Source organism: Humulus lupulus, chromosome 3, assembly GCF_963169125.1.
Source record: "Humulus lupulus chromosome 3, drHumLupu1.1, whole genome shotgun sequence".
Classification (NCBI taxonomy): domain Eukaryota; kingdom Viridiplantae; phylum Streptophyta; class Magnoliopsida; order Rosales; family Cannabaceae; genus Humulus; species Humulus lupulus.
Window position 1 is genome coordinate 153,667,180 of NC_084795.1, and position 20,648 is coordinate 153,687,827.

The 20,648-nt window shown below is 45.1% G+C and overlaps 1 protein-coding gene across 1 annotated transcript; it reads right to left on the reverse strand.

The window, feature by feature from the left end:
* Nucleotides 1-12,363: 12,363 nt before the first annotated feature.
* Nucleotides 12,364-13,718, reverse strand: LOC133825151 (uncharacterized). Its single transcript, XM_062258134.1, has 2 exons — nt 13,623-13,718; nt 12,364-12,882 (listed from the first exon to the last, which is right to left on the reverse strand). Exons 1-2 carry the CDS (start codon nt 13,716-13,718, stop codon nt 12,364-12,366), a joined length of 615 nt encoding a protein of 204 aa, XP_062114118.1.
* Between the last annotated feature and the right edge of the window lie 6,930 nt (nt 13,719-20,648).

Consider the following 20,648-nt stretch of genomic DNA (forward strand, 5'->3'; position numbering starts at 1 on the left):
AACTTCTAGTATTAAACAATTGAGATCCCAAAATAAGGTTTGAAAACTATTTACATCTTGAAATAAGTTTACAGTTGATCAGTTCTAAAAATCATAGATTATTACAGCCATTTTCAAATAAACCCCCAACCAAAGCAGTCGGGCAGGCCAAACATGTACGCGTCGCTTCACGCTCTCCGTACTCATGGTTGGTTGACTCAGTCATTGCCCTTACCTGCAACACAGAGCACCCGTGAGCCGAAGCCCAGCAAGTAAACTCATGCAGAACATAACATATGCAATTTATACAGTTTATCATAACAGATAATCCACATATAAACAAGTCAACCATTAGACTAAGCAAACACGGCCATGCCGCCTCCGAAGCCTTACCGATGCCCGGGGTCTCGGTCTTCACCGTAGGGATACCACCCGTATCCCCTGGGTCCTACCCTGACCATAGCATCCCATGTGCTAGGTGTTACTTCCGGCCCCGCTGCCGTTCTTGGCCTTGCCGCCCTCGGCCATAGCCGTTCATTTCACTATAATCATACATAGCAAAAATCAAACAACATTCAAACAAATTTCGATTCATTTAAATCTGCACCCTAACATGCAATGCACTATACGGCCGTGCCCTGCAATCATCTCATCATGCAACATGCAATATAGGGCCGTGCCCCGCAATCACACTATTGGCCCATGCCCCATCCTACGGGTGTTATAGTTTTCTTACCTGTATTTCGAGCCTCCTGATGCACTAAAACCGCGAGCACGGTCCTCTAGAATGAGCCTCTCCAATAACCTAGTCACAACACACAAGAAATATCCCTCAACACTAATCAAATCAAAAACCGCTTCCCGGGACCAATCCCACACTCTCGGGACTCCCAAATCCCTACAACAATTCATCGGAAACATCCCCCGAACCCCCGGAGCAAAAGCTCAAAACCTTGAAAAGCTTAACTCAAGCATTAAATTCCTCAAATCAACACAGAAAACAAACTAAGTGTGTATAAAATCCATACCTCAAGTGAAGAATCCTCCCAACAAGCTTCCTTGATCTCCTCCTAAGCTCCCAATTCAGCCCTTCTGCCTTTCTTCTTCTTTTCTTTTTACTTGCCCTAACTCTTCTTTCTCCTCCTCTTTCTTCTCTTCAATTTCTATCAAAGCATCAAGTGACCCCAAATGCCCAAACCATGTACCCCTAAAACCCAGCTGAAAATTGTATATTACCCTTGCCAAATGACCATGCTACCCCTCCAAATAATCCTTTCCCAACTAAGTCCTCAAGGGCACTCTAGTCCTTTCACTAATATTTCAATTCTACCATTTTCCAACTAAACTTGTTACTCACAGCAGTAACTAATGGTTACCCAGGTTACTCAATCACCAATAACCATTACCCGCTAAATCTCAACTTAGCCATAAAATTCCCGAGGTACCCCCTGGCTCCTCCCGAGCCGGCTATAGAATTCCCGTTGTGACTCTTAAGTTAAATTTGCTCTCTAGGACCGTCTCGGCACGTGCATCACATTAATAACACCACACTCACGTGGTACAAATCACGGAATACAATTATCACATATATGCCCTCAGCGGGCTAAAATTACAATTATGCCCTTCAAACACAATCAGGGCCTACATGCATACTAATACACATAGTCATGCATCTCAGATAAATAAATAGTCAAATAACATGCTTTAACTCATAACCATGCATTTAACTAATAAAATCACACATAAATCCCAACATGCCCTCCTGGCACACTAATCAAGGCCCTTAAGCCTTAATAGCGATTTTGGGTCATTACAACTATCCCCTCCTCATAAAAATTTCGTCCTCGAAATTTACGCAAACACATCAGTCAGCCACCCGCAATCTGACCATAATCTCCAAGGTCCACTGCCTTTGCTTTAGTTCCCAACAACACCCTTTCAGGCACAACAATCTTGCCCCACCAGATCTTGTCTAACGGCCATACACTCGATCGCCTCTCGTTTACACCGTAACCCTGCTGAAGCCTCAGGGTCTGCCTAGATTACAATGTCTAATTCATCGTCTTATTCCCGATTCCAGAGATACTCAAAAGTCATCACCTCTACCAGGTGGGATCGACTTGTAGGCCCCGCTGGCCTAACCCTTAGTACAACTTCGGAATTTTATGTTGAATCAAGAGTCAGAACTCTCCCTTCTTTCTCTGAATACCTTACAGATCCTCGTCTGTTATTACGCAGAGACGCAACTCTTTCTTCCCAGAACTTTATTTCCTCAAAACTTATCAATTTACCAGCTCTTTATTCTTTCAAATAGGAAGACACCCCTGCCTTAAGAAGTTTCAACGACCTCTTTGGCTTTCTTTCAGAACTAAAGCCAAACCGTAGTATTCTCTAACCTTCACCTCTTACCATGTCCTATGTCGCGTTACATTAACAAGACACCAGCAACTGCCACCACGATTAACTCATCAGGGATTACCCTTCCCTTAATATCTTAAGTTTTCGCATACTCGGCGCTCAACTCGTTAAGATATCTGATAAACTTTCAGACTGCCATTACACTTGCAATCAACTGATAATCCCAGATTCCCACTCTGTTCTCTTCGTTCTCTAGATGCTTTCCAAAAATTTAAAACACTATAGGGTCTCAATTCAGTATCGTCGACGTTCTATCCTGAAACCAGTTCACCTGACCCAACAACATTAACTCAAACAACCGAGTTAAAACTTTTCATGTCCAAACGTCTTACTTAAGGTCCATTGTGGTCTATCCCCACGATGCACCACCACATCACCTAACCCCTCAGGGTCCAAAGGAAAACACTAGATTCTGTCACCCGCTCGACCCTCCCGGTACCGCGTACCCTAGGAGGTGGAATGATGTCCATTCAGAACCCTCATTCAAAACCTAACTGGATCCTTCACTCGATCCTGGTATCCTACTTGTACCACCATGACAGGGTCCTTCCTTGTTTCAACTCAAGCCAACACTTTGAATTCCATAGATCAATGACACTCACCATCTAATCATACCTGCCAACGTTACGCCAATCTCAGTCGTTGCCTTGTATCCTCTATCACAATCTATGGCGTTATTCCTTGACTTACACCTGCCTCACAGCTAGGAGTTTCGCCTCCAATTAAATTCCCCTTCGCTAAATCAAGGATTCCTAACACTGATCATCCGTCAGTCACTTTTCACCACATCTGGGTCTCAACGTTATCTTTCTTACTAATACCCAATACTCAAGCATCTTATGCCCTGCACAACAGTCGACTTAACGTTCCAAGTGTATCAACCAGGTTCATTCTTTCATTTCCCGCAAGGTTCGATCCATCCTCGCGCCAGATGCGCTTGGGCGTGCACAATCCGTGATACACTACCCCCATTTCCATATCCTCACCATAGAACAGGTCCTTTATGCAATCACTCTTTACTTAACCTTAACACACACACATTCCAGCCTCACTAGGTATCAATCAATTCTTACCTTGTCCTCGGAATTTCTTTCTGATGTGACACCACTCAGTCCGTCTAACCTCAAGTTTTACTATCCTCCTCGCCTCTGATGTAGTTGTCCCCGGAGATGCTTGTGCAATAGATGACGCGCTTACCAGTCTTGTTATGCCTTCAATTCTTCGGACGTTCTTCATTAGCTTCTTTGCGGCTTCAGATCAATTCTTCTCTTACTTGTCCTTTCTTCTTGTAGCTCTAATCTGAGAACTCCTGACGACACCCAACTAACACTCCGTAGAACCTTACCTGAGACTCTGCCTTCTGTGTACAACGTCTTCAGCATAATCATTGCTCACCATTTCCGTCTGGGAGTAATCCACACGCACTGCTCGTGAGTTTGAAGGGGACTTGTCCATACCGTTCATGCATTCTCTGCCTAAAGAACTTACCTGTGCTACTGCAGCTTGAACCATTCCAGAATCTTTGTTACCAGCTCCTCACACCCTACCCGGTGCAAACTAACCAATTCACGAAATGCCTTTATCCTTGGTTTCCAACTGGTAATAACCAGGTCCTAGATCAACTCTTGGGGACATCGTCCCATCTTGTATCCAACATTGTACTTTTCGTCCTAACCCGACGATGCGAACAATCCCTGCAGTACAACACTCTGGCTACTCCAGGGTCAAATTCCTTCGATTGTTTCAATAGACTTTCTATCGGCCGAAACCGTCTTCTACATCGTTCCTTATACCAATCCTATCTGTAGTCTGACCTTGAAGTATCCCCCCAAATCTTTCTTTACATATCCACATAATTTTCCCACTGGTCAGCTCTGTCTCCTTTACGTACTCCAGATGATATCCTTTACAATCCATGGTTATTCCTTAGCTGATTAACTTTCTCACTACGAGTTTCATAATCACTTGCTTCCCAATTCATCTGCCAAAAGTTTCTAATTCCTTCTCAATAAGTATTACCATCCCCAGCCTCTCATATGGCACCCTTGAGGCAACTCTCTATGTCTAACTCCCTCTCGAAACATTCTCAACACCGAGTCCTTCCAATTCGTTACATGACCAAAGTATAAACCATTCCGTTAAATACTCACCCTCGAGGAATCAGCCTCGAACTTTGAATGTATCGCTGCATTCTAGTTCTCCGCTCCCTCACCATGGGAAATCCATCCTAACATAGCGAGTCCTTATATGTAGAGGTCATGCCCTCACCTGACCTCCTCTCAGGTGGCACCCTCTCCCTCATGCATACCAATAACCTCCCTGGTTCCTATTGCCATCTTGATAACTACCTTTTCAATCAGGCTTCTTTCCAGTCTCAAATTAGGTGCCCAAGCACTGTCTGGGGTCCTTCTACCTCAAAATTGAGAATCCGACCTCGCTGCGTTCTATCAACACAAGTACCATCTTATCAATCAGGCTTTTCCCCTTTCTTGGTAATTCCAGAAGCCACAACACTATCCGGGGTTCTTTTAACTTGACTATCACGAATCTACCTTTACGAATTCCAACAAGGAAGTACTGCCCTTACGGCTCTAGCACTCATGCTCTATACATCAACCGTTAGTTCCTCGAACCACATGGCTCTCTCCGCCATCCACATACAGACAATAAGTCCTTACATCAGAGCAGCCAAATGCCCTGGACTATCTCAGAGTTCCATCCTTAAATGGGTTGCCATCATTTCCGGATACATCCGTCAGTATAAATTCCCAAAATGAATTATCCAATTCACCAAACCCATTGTTCTACACTATTATTACTCTATCAGTCCAAACCAACTTATAAGTCCACCAGTCTCCACAGTTCAAATCATGTCTTTATAACCTCTTCTATCACTCACCATCTGAGTTCTTTCCAACCCATTAAGCCAGTACCTCAGCCCGAGTACCAAATCCGGGCATCTCTCTGCCTCAACATTTGACACAACCCTCTAATCAAGATATCTCATCCTCTTAACCAAGGGTGGAATTAACTCTGCTCATCTATTGATAAATTCCTTGTCAACTCGTACCTTCCTCAACACTAGAGAATAACACCCTTTAAGCCTTTCATATAATACCCTTATCTGTCCATACCTCACAGTAAACCAACACCGGTAACCTTACTGTTAAAACCTCGAAGTCAGCTATTTCCCCAGAGAAATCCGCTATCCTTCTATCCCGTCACAACTGACAAACTCCACAGCTTACTCACACCCTAGTGACCCTTTGCTGCTGCTTTCAGGGATAACTGAAGATCTCAACTCCAACTTATATCTAGAATTCCCCCTCTCAACACAATATCAGGTCCACAAACCCTTCTAGGAACCAACAACACGAGTTCACCTGTCAAAACTGACCCAACTCCTGAACTCTGTGGTCCCTACTCTGAACCAAACCACCACTAGGTCCAAACATCCACAGGTATAATGCACACACAAGCATATACTAGGTCAAATCCACAATGTCATACATTTAGCTACCAGATTTAACATCACTAAGTATATTCAGGTCTCAACATGCTTCATACAAGCAAATAAACGGATATTACATACGAGTTCAAATTAAACAATTAACTACATAAACTCAATATGTAAACCATTATGCCAATATTCATCCATATGCATAATAGTATTAATCAGCATGCATCAATCTCATCATGCAATAATCAAGGGCCCAGCCCAACAGCCTCTCATGCATATGTCATTTCATTCCTCATGCTCCATATAAATAAGCAGGCAAACAGGGCACTCAAACATGTCAATCATTCATACCAACCAACCCTGAGTCGAGCTTGTCACTGACAGCGAGCGTACATGTTCGGTCGATCTCCAGAACCAATAAACCTTGGCTCGCTCTGATACCAAGTTGTAACGCCCTACTTCCTTAGAGACGTTACTAAGTGAGTTTTAAGACAAAATAGTGCAATGAACTCGCTAACCGAGGTTTTGAAACAAAAGTGTGACTAATAAAAGTTAAGGCTGTAATCTTTGAAAATGCGTTGACTTAATAAAAAAACTTCTAGTATTAAACAATTGGGATCCCAAAATAAGGTTTGAAAACTATTTACATCTTGAAATAAGGTTACAGTTGATCAGTTCTAAAAATCATAGATTATTACAGCCATTTTCAAATAAACCCCCAACCAAAGCAGTCGGGCAGGCCAAACATGTACGCGTCGCTTCACGCTCTCCGTACTCATGGTTGGTTAACTCAGTCATTGCCCTTACCTGCAACACAGAGCACCCGTGAGCCGAAGCCCAGCAAGAAAACTCATGCAGAACATAACATATGCAATTTATACAGTTTATCATAACAGATAATCCACATATAAACAAGTCAACCATTAGACTAAGCAAACACGGCCATGCCGCCCCCGAAGCCTTACCAAAGCCCGGGGTCTCGGTCTTCACCGTAGGGATACCACCCGTATCCCCTGGGTCCTACCCTGACCATAGCATCCCATGTGCTAGGTGTTACTTCCGGCCCCGCTGCCGTTCTCAGCCTTGCCGCCCTCGGCCATAGCCGTTCATTTCACTATAATCATACATAGCATAAATCAAACAACATTCAAACAAATTTCGATTCATTTAAATCTGCACCCTAACATGCAATGCACTATACGGCCGTGCCCTGCAATCATCTCATCATGCAACATGCAATATAGGGCCGTGCCCCGCAATCACACTATGGGACCCCATGCCCCATCCTACGGGTGTTATAGTTTTCTTACCTGTATTCCGAGCCTCCTGATGCACTAAAGCCGCGAGCACGGTCCTCTAGCATGAGCCTCTCCAATAACCTAGTCACAACACACAAGAAATATCCCTCAACGCTAATCAAATCAAAAACCGCTTCTCGGGACCAATCCCACACTCTCGTGACTCCCAAATCCCTACAACAATTCATCGGAAACATCCCCCGAACCCCCGGAGCAAAAGCTCAAAATGCAACTTTTGGTGCCCTGAAAATGGCCTAGCGCCGCGTCTCAGCCCTACAGGGCCGCGGCGCTTAACAAGTCAGAGAGCCACCCTGCCTGGAACCAACCTCGCGCCGCGGCGCCCAAGAACAGGGCCGCGGCGCGCCCTTACGAACCCGAAATTCTGGGTTTTTCTCCTTCAATTCCTTCATCCCAAAATACCTCCAAACCAACCCAAACACATATCTCAACCCCAAAACTCAATTCCAAACTTCATATGAACAATCTAACAACCTATAGACACTAGAAACAAGATCAAAACATCAACACACCCAAGATCCACACCTTTGATCTCTAATTTCAGCAACTCAACCAAAACCTTGAAAAGCTTAACTCAAGCATTAAATTCCTCAAATCAACACAGAAAACAAACTAAGTGTGTATAAAATCCATACCTCAAGTGAAGAATCCTCCCAACAAGCTTCCTTGATCTCCTCCTAAGCTCCCAATTCAGCCCTTCTACCCTTCTTCTTCTTTTCTTTTTACTTGCCCTAGCTCTTCTTTCTCCTCCTCTTTCTTCTCTTCAATTTCTATCAAAGCATCAAGTGACCCCAAATGCCCAAACCGTGTACCCCTAAAACCCAGCTGAAAATTGTATATTACCCTTGCCAAATTACCATGCTACCCCTCCAAATAATCCTTTCCCAACTAAGTCCTCAAGGGCACTCTAGTCCTTTCACTAATATTTCAATTCTACCATTTTCCAACTAAACTTGTTACTCACAGCAGTAACTAATGGTTACCCAGGTTACTCAATCACCAATAACCATTACCCGCTAAATCTCAACTTAGCCATAAAATTCCCGAGGTACCCCTAGGCTCCTCCCGAGCCGGCTATAGAATTCCCGTTGTGACTCTTAAGTTAAATTTGCTCTCTAGGACCGTCTCGGCACGTGCATCACATTAATAACACCACACTCACGTGGTACAAATCACGGAATACAATTATCACATATATGCCCTCAGCGGGCTAAAATTACAATTATGCCCTTCAAACACAATCAGGGCCTACATGCATACTAATACACATAGTAATGCATCTCAGATAAATAAATAGTCAAATAACATGCTTTAACTCATAACCATGCATTTAACTAATAAAATCACACATAAATCCCAACATGCCCTCCTGGCACACTAATCAAGGCCCTTAAGCCTTAATAGCGATTTTGGGTCGTTACATGTACATATTTACAAGTGTAATCTAAAGTAACCACGAAAGACCCTTCCCCAGTTACTTGAGGGGCATATGGTGCCTGGATATAACCAGGTCGCCTTAAAGACTTAGAAGTTAATTCAAATCGATTGATCGTTGTTTTTCTTAAAAAACGCACGATATTGATAAAGGATTAACGCGAACTAAGTCGTATCCTGGATTTAACCAGGTCTCCTTAAAGACGTAGAAGTTAATTTAAATCGATTGATCGTTGTTTTTCTTAAAGAGCACGAGATATTGATAAAAAGTAACGCGAACTAAGTTTTCAAACTAAGTTCCTGGACATAACCAGGTCATAAAACTTAGAAGTTAATTTAAATTGATTGATTGTTGTTTTTCTTAAAGAGCACGAGATATTGATAAAAATTAACGCGAACTAAGTTTTCAAACTAAGTTCATGGACATAACCAGGTCAAAAAACTTAGAAGTTAATTTAAATTGATTGATCGTTGTTTTTCTTAAAGAGCACGAGATATTGATAAAAATTAACGCGAACTAAGTTTTCAAACTAAGTTCCTGGACATAACCAAGTCATAAAACTTAGAAGTTAATTTAAATTGATTGATCGTTGTTTTTCTTAAAAAGCACAAGATATTGATAAAAATTAACGCGAACTAAGTTTTTCAAAATAGTAAGTAAAATGCGTAAAGGCAAAAGGAAAATAAATAAATTAAAGGTAAAAATTGATTGTCTCGAGGTGGAAACACCTCATGCAAAAGTTACACAAAAAAAATTGAGAATATTAAAGGAAAGGGTTCGAAAGAGAAATGCCCTAAGCTCCACCAGGCTGCCCCGTGGAGGTCGCTGTCTCGCCCTCCTGCTCGGCTACAACGGATGCCTCCCCGGTTTCAGAAGGTGCCTCTTGCTGGAGGCGAGCTTTGAACCCCTCCAGGAGGGCCTCCCCGTCCGCTCCTAAGAAGGAGAAGTCGCCGTCCGGGTTATAGGCCCAGCAATGGTAGAGCATGTCCTCCATGGCGGTGCTGGAATCTGCCTTCTCCGTTTCCAAGGTGGCCTTAGCCTCCTCGGCCCCTACCTTTGCAGAGTCTAGCTCGACCAGCGCGGTGGCAAGGGCGGCTTTGGTAGCTTCGTCCTCTTGATGCTTGGGGTGGGCTTCTCCCAGCTCGACCTGTACGGCCGCTAGGGCATCCTTGGCTTCCTTTTCCTTCTGTTAAGCCATCTGCTCCTTCTGTTGGGCCATCTATAAGGAAGTCTGGTGGGCGGCCAACGCTGCCTGATGCTCATGCCTCATATCCTCGAGCTGGGCCTTGGCTCTGGCTATGCTCCGGTGAAGGGCTAGGACACTCTGCAAAAATAGAGGCAATTGCCTTAGAAAATAAAAAGAGAGGAAAAACAAGGCAGGGAATGATGATCAAAAGTAAGGGTAAAGTGAGCTTACCGTTAGGGCCATGCCCAATGAAGATTCCATTACGCCCACCGGGCTCCTTATTTCAATGGCCCGCAGCTCCCTCTCATTGAAGCGGTAGAAGTGGCTGACGGAGTAGTTCGCCGTCTCGTACACCGTCCCCCTAAAGACATCTGGGATCTTCTCCAGATCCTGGGGGTCCACCGGGATGCGTACCTCAGGGGGCGCACTTGCCGAGGTCCCGGGCTCCACCCCTATGTCCCGGACAAAGGCCAGAGCTCGTAGAGAGGGTGGGGGCATGGTCACTACAGCAAGAGGTGTAGTTTCCTCGACCTGAGTTGCTGAGCTCTACTCTTTCCCCTGTGCAGGGGACTTGGTTGGGGTCCCAGCGGCTTTCTTCGCCACCCGGAGCTTCTTCATTTTGGGCCCAGAAGCCCCAGCTGAGGAGTTCCCTCCTGTGAACATAGCTTGCAGGTTTTTTCCCCCGGGCTAAGACATCTCCTCTGGCAAGACAAAGACAACATCAATATGTCAGTACGCAGCCATGCAAAAAAAAAAACAAGAAGAAAGAAGTGAATCTCAAGTATGTATATATACTAAGAGGAATCCTACCCCCCGAGCTAGAAGAGGAATCTGTGGTCACAACCATCGGCCCCGGAGCTTCTGCGGGGGAATCTAAGACAATTATTTCTCAAGTTGGCGTGGGTTCTGGATCCAAGGCTAGCTCAGGACTAGACTCTTCTACGTATTTCCTAAGTCCCGGAGCTTCGACACCCTCCTGGAGTGATGGCCATGACCGGAGGTTAGTCCCATACTCCTCGAATAGGATCGACCTAAAAGCTAGGGTGTTGTCTACAACTATGGTACCCCTAGGGCGCCTACTTTCATAATCCAACACGAGCTGGTCGACGCAGTGGAGCAGGGTTTCATCGAAGTCTGGATCACTTCGATGGCGTTGGACGATCTGTTTGGGATTGAACCTAGCTAGCCGGGGGTCTGCAGTGGCCCTATCTAAGTTCCTAAACATGTATGGGTTACCTTGGCCGGAGGTAACTCCTAGGTTCCCTCTCCTATAAATATGGAGACCCTGGGAGTTACAAAGGGTTTGATTCGATTGTGTAAGAAATACCCTGTAAAAGAATACCAAGCATATAGCAATAATATTTACTGGTGGAGTAGAAGGATTTTAACCTTTGAACCACCTAAAAATGTAATTGTGTCACCAGCCCATTTTCAAAAGATCATTCATCTATTTCGGTTCAACATAAGCACTAATCCCTTCCTCTTATTTTCTTAATTACCCGTTGGCGAAGAACCGCGTCAACAATAGCCATCATGCACCGTTGGAATGTTGCTGGTGCATTCATAGTCCGAATGGCATTCTCCTGAAAGCGAACGTGCCATAGGGACATGTAAATGTTGTTTTCTCTTGGTCCTCTAGTGCGATGGAAATTTGATGATACCCTGAGTAACCATATAAGAAGCAATAATACTCATTGCCTGCCAACCTATCCAACATCTGATTAACAAAGGGAAGTGGGAAGTGATCTTTTCTTGTCGCCTTATTTAACTTGCAATAGTCAATGCAAATGCACCACCCGATCACAGTTCGAGTTGGGATTAACTCGTTATTTTCATTCTTGACTACTGTTATTCCACCCTTCTTTGGCACCACCTGCACTAGACTCACCCAAGCATGATCATAAATTAGGTAGATCACCCCGACGTCCAACCATTTAAGGATCTGCTCAAGTACAACCTCCTTCATAGCTGGATTGAGCCTTCTCTGAGCCTCTACAGAGGGCTTGCTTTCTTCCTCCCCTAAGATTCGATGCATTACTATTGAAGGACTTATTCCTCTAATATCCACCAATGTCCACCCAATGGCCAATTTATGAGCCCGTAAAACCCTCAACAATTTCTCCAATTCAGTTTTTGAGAGGTTAGCTAAAACAATTACTGGTAAAGTCTCATTCTCAACTAAGTACGCATAACACAAATGATCAGGGAGAGCCTTTAATTCTAATTTTGGTGGCTGCTGAATGGATGTTAATGGTCGTTCGGGTCCCTCTGCCAACTCTTCAAATTTCTTCATGTACGGGTGGTAAGAGTTAATCCACTTTACATATTCTTTTATCTCTTCATCAGCCTCATCTTCCTCATCACCCGTCAACACTGCCTCTAAAGCATCGCTACTCACCCTTCTTTCCAAGACTACTTTATCTATTACATCCACACTGTAGCAACTGTCACTAGCCATCGGATATGTAATTGCCTTGAAGACATTGAATATCACATCACCCCCCTGAACTCTGAGTTTAAGCTCTCCATTTTGAACATCAATGAGAGCTTGTCCTGTTGCTAGAAAAGGTCACCCAAGAAAAATTGGGACATTTGCATCCTTCTCCATATCCATCACAATAAAATCTGCAGGGAAAATGAATTTGTCGACCTTTACTAGCACATCTTCTATGATCTCCCTCGGATGAGCCAGTGATCGATCCGCCAACTGTAGTGTAACAGTGGTTGGCTTTGCCTCACCCAAACCAAGTCTTTTGAATACTGATAGAGGCATGAGATTTATGCTAGCTCCCAAATCACATAGTGCATGTTTACACTCAAAGTTACCAATTGTACATGGGATTGTGAAACTTCCAGGATCTCTCAACTTCTGTGGAAGCTTCCTTTGCAAAATAGCACTAAACTCTTCAGTCAATGCCACAGTTTCATAATCCTCCATCTTTCTCTTCTTTGATAAGATAACTTTCATAAATTTAACGTAATTAGGCATCTGTTCTAATGCTTCTGCAAAGGGGATGTTATTATGCAGTCTCTTGAATACCTCTAAGAGCTTTGCAAACTGCTTGTCAAGACAGTTCTTTTGGAGTCTCTGTGGATATGGAATTTTTATGTGATGATCTATAGACACTGGAGGTACCACTTCTCTTGCTGGAGGATTCTTAGTAACCTTCTCTTCGCAAGTCTTCTTGTCCTCAATATTAGGTGCCTGTTGATCCTACTTCTGCTCGACTTTTTTTTCCATACTTGTTCCCACTTATACTATTCAACTCCTCAAAGTAATAGCCTAGCACTGTTCATTAAGATTCCCCTTTGGATTCACTTCAGTAGTGCTTAGCAAGTTCCTTTGAGCTCGATTTTCCATAAGCGTGGCCAACTATCTGATCTGAGTTTCCAAGCTCCGAATTGATGATCTCGTTTCTGTCATAAATTGAGTTAACACATCAGCCTGATCGTCTTGTTTTGCTTGCATATGTTGCTATGCAGGTCTTACTGGTTGCTGCTGATAAAACCCAGGAGGAGGTCGAGGATATTGTGGTTGATTTTGTAGAAATTGTTCCGTCACCCTGGATTGTAACTCATGGAATATGGGTTGTTGGAGGGCCTTGGGAAGTTCCCTATTGCTTGCACTTGCTCCATAGGAATGTTGTTAAAATCCCTCATTGAGCATTGTTCAAATAAATGAGGTCCCCCACATAACTCACATATAATCTGCATCTGGATCTGCATAACTGGAGCTTGAGTTTGAATGTTGTGCTATTGTAACTGTTTGGTTAATGTTGCCACTTGAACGGACAACATTGAGATGGCATTTAATTCATGCACTCCAACCTCCTTCTTAGTGGTTTCTCTTTCTAATGGCCATAGATAGTTATTCATAGCCATTTCTTCAAACAGATCATAAGCTTCATTAGCGCTCTTACTCATTAACGCTCCTCCAGACGCTTCATCTATGATTGTGCGAGTAAAAAAATATGGACTAACATCCATTTTTTGATTCCGTGATGGGGACATTTTTGGTGCATAGGTTTTGATCCTAGGCATATCGACTATTTGGGAACATGTCTAGGACTGCGATGTTTATGATAAGATAATTTCTTGGTAATTTTTCTGGGTAGCTTTAGGGAATGCCTGTTCGGAAAATGGAAGGTGAGAGGTTTCTAGGGACAAAACCGGGTAGCTTAGGGGTCACGCTTCCTAGGCGGTTTTTCTTTTTAAAACTTTCCCTCCAAGGCAAGCTCTATCCTTACCCTTCTGACACACAAATCCCGAGTAATCGGGGATCCGCTGGAAACGTGGGCGCGTGACCATGGCAACGCGTTGCTTCACATACCGCGGGCTGAGATTACCTCTCGTGTACGGAAATCATTTCTTCTCGCGCTGTGTTCCCTTTTCTATTTTTTGGTCGCCTATTTAAACTTTTCTTTGTTCTTGTTTGTTAGGCGACCAGATGGGACCCAAGAAGAACATACCCAAGAAGAGCATGGCTGGCTCGTCATCCGAACAGTCCAGCGAGGGCAAAGAGAATGCGGTGGAGTCTCCCATCCCCCAATTCGGTCCCACGGTGGAGAAAGAGGTCGAGGTGGGACCTGTTGCCTTCTTCGAGGCAGAGAGGATAGTCTCGAAGATTACGACCCAAGGGAGGGTCAACAAGATCCTGTTGTTCGATACAATCAAGGTTAGGACAGGCGCTCTTGTTGCCCGACCTCCCCTCGAGGGCGAGAGGAGATGCACGCCTCTTGATGAGGAGTTTGCATCTTGGAGCGACAAACACCTCAAGGCTGGGGCCTTCCTACCTCTAGACCAGTACTTCATGGATTTCCTGAATTACGTGAAGCTGGATCCCTTCCAAGTGCCCCCTAACTCCTACCGTCTGCTGGTGGGGCTGAGGTACCTCTTCCTGAGGCAGGAGTGGGAGGTCCCTACACCAGCGGACATCCTTTACTTCTTCTGCCTCAAAGCCAGCCTGGATCAATGGGGGCGAGGCGACAGGTTCTACTATTTGATCCATTTTCCCAACTCTCCTGCAGTCATCGAGCTGCCCAGCCACCCCAATGACTTGAAGGACCAGTTCTTCATGTCGACGGGGTTTCCTAACTGCGAGTACCACTACTTCAACTATCCTCGTAAGTTCTCTCTATTCTCAGCTCGTGAAATCACCATTTTGCTTTATTTCTTTTCACGCGTATTGACTTGAACATCATCGTGCATCCATTTTTGCGAGGACAGCCAAATCAGTGACCCTTGGGGGTCAATACGATACTTTGGCGGGGCTTCCGCCAAGTGAGAAAGACTACCGCCAGCTCGTGTCTGATGAGACGATGCTGGAGTGTAAGTTAATTTCTGTGGGCCAAACTCTGGCCTTAAGGAGGATGCGAGCTAACCACCCAGTAGCTTGTGAGCTAGCGCCTATCCCCGAGGGGGATGCCGCAGACGGTGACGAGCAGGATGAAGAAGATGAGGTGTCGCTCATGCGACGAAAGTGAGCTCCCGAGGCTGCTCAGGGCCTCAATGTGGATTAGGTTCAGTCGGGGGCAACAGCCATCCCCTCCAGCCAATGTAACCCATACCTGTTTAGGGACTTAGACAGGGCTGTCGCAGACCTAAGGCTTCCTAGGTTTAACCCAAGCCAGCTCGTACATCGTCATCGAGATGACCCAGACCTTAACATAACCCTACTCTAGTGTGTAGATCAACTAGTGTTGCACCATGATATGGGTCGTCCTAGGGGCACCATAGTAGTATACAACACCTTGTCCTTTAGGTCAGCCTTCTTTGAGGAGTACGGGACCAACCTTAGGTCGTGGCCCTCCCTTCTAGAGGGTGTTGTCGCTCCAGGGCTTAGGCAATACGTAGATGAGTCCAGTCTTGAGGCGGATCCAGACCCAGAGCCCCCTCTTATCCATGAAGTAATAAACTTAGACTCCCCTATAGAAGCTCCGAGGATGGAGGTCGTGGCAATAGACTCCTCCTCTAGCCCAGAGGGTAGGACCTTTTCAATACACCTTTAGATTTTTCTTGTAATAAAGTAACCTTACATGTATACTAACGTTCCCTTCTTTTTGTTTTAGACAAGGAGATGGCACAGCCCGGAGACAACGCCCTGCGATCCATCTTCCAAGGGGGAATCATCCTTCCGGACCGTTTGGGCCACTTGTCAAGAGACCCCGGTGGGCAAGAAGACTCCCACTGCCGGGACCACCTCCAAGTATCCCGTCAAGGGGAGGAGCTAGGTCCCTGTAGCCACAGGGAACATTCCCCCTCCTCCCCCGCGACCTCCAGCCCCTACTCGGGAACAGGAGGCACAAGCTGGAACCTCGCTAGTTCCCCCTCCCACTGTGCGCATCCCGGTTAATGCCCAGGCCCTGGAGAACATCGTCGAGGCCTTCCAAGGGATGGTCTATGAGACCGCGAGCTATACGGTGGAGCATTATTACAATGCCACCCCGAGGGACTTGAAGGAGATCGAGACGATGAGCCCCGAGAATGTCATGGAGTCTTCGCTAGGGATGACCCTCACGTTAAGTTTACTTAGTTAAATTTCTTTGCTTTCTTCTCAGCACTTGCCTTACTATCTATGTCTTTGCAGGTGGTTTTGGCTCTACACCGCAGCATAGCTCGGTCAAGGGCCACAATTGATGAGTTCAGGGGCAAGCTCCAGACTACTTAGGCCGCTCTTGCGTCTGCCCAACAGCAAGAGCAAAGTGACAAGGTTGCCTTGACGGCTACCAAATAAAGCGAAAAGGCCATACAGGTCGCCTTGGCCACTGCGAATACCGAGCTCGAGGAGGCTTAGGCTAAGCAGTTGGAGGCCGAGGCCGCCACTGTGGCAGAGAGGGCGTCTTCCAGCTCCTCCATGGAGGCCATGCTCTACCATTGCTGGGCCTTCAACCAAGATGGCAACTTCTCCTTTCTGGCGCCCAAGGTGTGGGAGCTATTCCTTGAGAAGTTCAAGGACTGTCTTCAATAGGAGCCACCTTCTGAGAATGGGGAGACTTCCACTGCCGGCGAGCAAGAGACCGAAGGGGTGACCACATCGGAGCTACCTGGGGGGCTTAGTACTTTTGTATTTTTCTTTTATTTACCTGTAATAATTTACCATGAGGTTTTTGCTCATCGAGACAATTGATTTCAGCTACCCTGAATTTCATCATTTGTTTTTCTTTTTAATATGATGTGATTGGTAAAAACCTAGTTCGCGTTAGTTTATTGACTTTTTCTTCGAAACTACAAAGCATTGCCAGTCAATTTTAACCAACTTCTAAGTTTTAGGACCTGGTCGTGTCCAGGACATTAATTTTTAAAAACTTAGTTCACGTTAGTTTTATCGACACCCCATGTTCTTTAGGAAATACACTGAATCAATTTAACTAACTTCTAAGTTTCGGGACCTGGTTGTATCTAGGATATCAATTTAAAAACTTAGTTCGCGTTAGTTTTACCGACACCTCATTCTCTTTAGGAAAAACACTGGTTAGTCAATTTAACTAACTTCTACGTTTTAGGACCTGGTCGTATCCAAGACATTTATTTAAAAACTTAGTTCGTATTAGTTCTATCGACACCTCGTGCTCTTTAGGAAAAATATTGGTTAATCAATTTAACTAACTTCTAAGTTTCGGGACCTGGTTGTATCCAGGAAATTTATTTAAAAACTCAGTTCGCGTTAGTATTATCGACACCTCGTGCTCTTTAGGAAAAACACTGGTTAATCAATTTAACTAACTTCTATGTTTCGGGACCTGTTTGTATCCAAGACATTTATTTAAAAACTTAGTTCGCATTAGTTTTATCAACACCTCGTGCTCTTTAGGAAAAACACTGGTTAATCAATTTAGCTAACTTCTAAGTTTCGAGACTTGGTTGTACCCAGGACATTTATTTAAAAACTTAGTTCGCGTTAGTTTTACCGACACCTCGTGCTCTTTAGGAAAAATACTGGTTAGTCAATTTAACTAACTTCTAAGTTTTAGGACCTGGTTGTATCCAGGATATATGCCCCCCAAGTAAACAGAAAGGGATCTTTCTTTGTTACTTGGAATACACTCTTCTAACACTACATGCACACGGAAACATACAATGATACACATGATGTACTTCTCATTTTTTAATAAAACAAGGTGGCTTTTATAATGAAGCCTTACAAAAGTATGACTATTGATAATATTTCTTTTGGTGTATAGCATTCTATGTCTGTGGGACTGCTTCTCCATTAGGTCGAGCTAGTTTAAAGGTCCCTTCCTTCACAACCTCTATTATCTGATAGGGTCCTTCCCAGTTTGGTCTCAAAACTACGTCCTTGGGATCCTTAATAGCTAAGAAGATTCTTCGGAGCACCAGGTCGCCTAAGTTAAAGATGCGTCTCTTGACCTTTGAGTTTAAATAACGAGTGATCTTTTGTTGATAATGCACGAGCTGCAGCTACAAACCTTCTTGTTTTTCGTCAATTAGGTCGAGCGACGCGCTGAGCAATTTGCCGTTCTGGTCTTGGTCAAATGCACGGACTCTATGCGAGGCTATCTTTGTTTTGATAGGAAGGACGACCTCACTGTTGAAAGTCAGGGAGAAAGGAGTGTGACTCGTCAAAGTTCGGTGCGAGGTCTAGTACGCCCATAGCACCTGGGGGAGCTATTCAGGCCAAACTCCCTTGGCTTCGTCCAGCCTCTTCTTAAGGCTCGCCTTGAGCGTCTTGTTTACAGCTTCAACCTGCCCATTTTCCTGGGGGTAGGCCACGGAGGAGAAGCTTTTAACTATGCCGTGCCTCTCACAGAATTCGGTGACGAGGTCATTGTCGAACTGGGTTCCGTTATCTGAAACGATCTTCTTCGGCAGCCCGAATCGGCAAAAAATATTCTTAACCACAAAATCGAGGACTCTTTTTGATGTTATTGTCGCTAGGGGCTCTACTTCTGCCCATTTTGTGAAGTAGTCAATAGCTACTACCGCATATCGAACTCCTCCTTTTACCGTGGGTGGGGTACCTACCAAGTCAATCCCCCATACTGCAAACGGCCACGGGGACGAGATCATCCTCAGCTCAACAGGTGGAGCTCGGGTGATCGTTGAGAACCGTTGGCACTTGTCACACTTTTGGACGTAGGAAATCGAGTCCCTTGACAGTGTGGGCCAATAATATCCTTGCCTCAATATCTTCAAGGCCAGGTTTTGCCCCCCAGCATGATCCCCACAAAATCCTTCATGTACCTCCTGTAGGTTAGTTTTGGCCTCGCCCGGCAAAACACATCGCAGAAGAGGTAAAGAGAGACCACACCGGTACAACGTCCCGTCTACCATTGTATACCTTGGAGCTTGGTAAAGTATCCTCCTTGCATCATTTCGCTCTTTAGGTAACTTTCCTATTGTCAGGTACGCGACTATGGGAGTCATCCAGGTCGGCCTGGCATCGATCATCTTGACCTCTCTCGCAGTTTCCTCTATGCTTGGCTTTTCCAAGAATTCCACCGATACCAGGCCCAAGGTTTTGGCCTCCCCGGAGGTGGCGAGCTTTGCTAAGGCATCAACATTGGCATTCTACTCCTGTGGTATCTGTTCAACTAGGCTGTGCTCAAATGCGGACAGCCCCTTTTTTACCTTGGCTTGGTAGGCCGCCATCTTGGTTCCCCGCGCTTGATATTCTCCTGATACCTGATTTCCCATGAGCTGGGAATTGCTATAGCACTGGATGGAGTTAGCCTTCAGCTCCCGCGCCACCCTTAGCCCAGCCAATAAAGCTTTGTACTCGGCCTCGTTGTTGGATGCTTCGAATCCGAACCATAACACGGAGTGGAAATGATGTCCCTCCGGGGATATCAAAATGACTCCAGCTCCGGATCCATTCTTGTTAGATGAACCGTCCACAAAGACTTTCCACGAGGCTCGTATCGGTTCATCCACTGGTTCCTCTTGGAATCCCGTGCACTCTGCTACAAAATCAGCCAGAGCTTGGCTTTTGATCGCAGTTCACGGCACGTAAAGTATCTCGAATTGGTTGAGCTCGATAGCCCACTTCAAAAGACACCACGATGCCTCAGGTTTATGCAAAACATGCCTTAAAGGTTGATCAGTTATGACATGGATTGAATGGGACTGGAAATACGGCCTGAGATTTCTGGAGGCCGTGATAAGGCAGAACACCATCTTTTCCATCATCGGATATCTAAACTCGGCTACGAGGACCTTCTTGCAAATGTAGTAGACCGGCTTCTAAGACCGGTCCCCCTCACGAACTAGCACGGCGCTGGCTGCATCTTCCGTTACAGCTAGGTAAAGAAAAAGAGGCTCTCCTGCTATTGGTTTAGATAACACGGGCGGCTCAGCTAAATGTGCTTTTAGGCCGAGGAAAGCACACTCGTACTCACCGGTCCACTCAAACTTTTTATTTCCCCAAAGTAGGTTATAGAATGGCAAACACTTGTCGGTTGATTTGGAAATGAACCGATTAAGGGCTGCCACCCTTCCTGTTAGACTTTGGACGTCTTTTCGCGACCGGGGTGATGACATTTTGAGTAGCGACCTGATTTTATCGGGGTTCGCCATTATTCCTCTGGTGTTGACTATGAAACCCAGAAATTTCCCTGACGCCACCCCGAAGGTACATTTTTGGGGATTCAGCCTCATACCGTACTGTCTTAAAATCTTAAAACATTCCTTCAGATTGGGGACATGGTTATTGGAAGTTTTCGACTTTACTAACATGTCGTCAACATACACTTCCATATTTTTCCCAATCTGATTAGCAAACATCCTATTGACCAGTCTCTGATACGTGGCTCCCACATTCTTCAGCCCAAAGGACATGACCTTGTAACAGTAAACGTTAGTTGAGGTCATGAAGCTAGTGTGTTCCTGGTCTGCTGG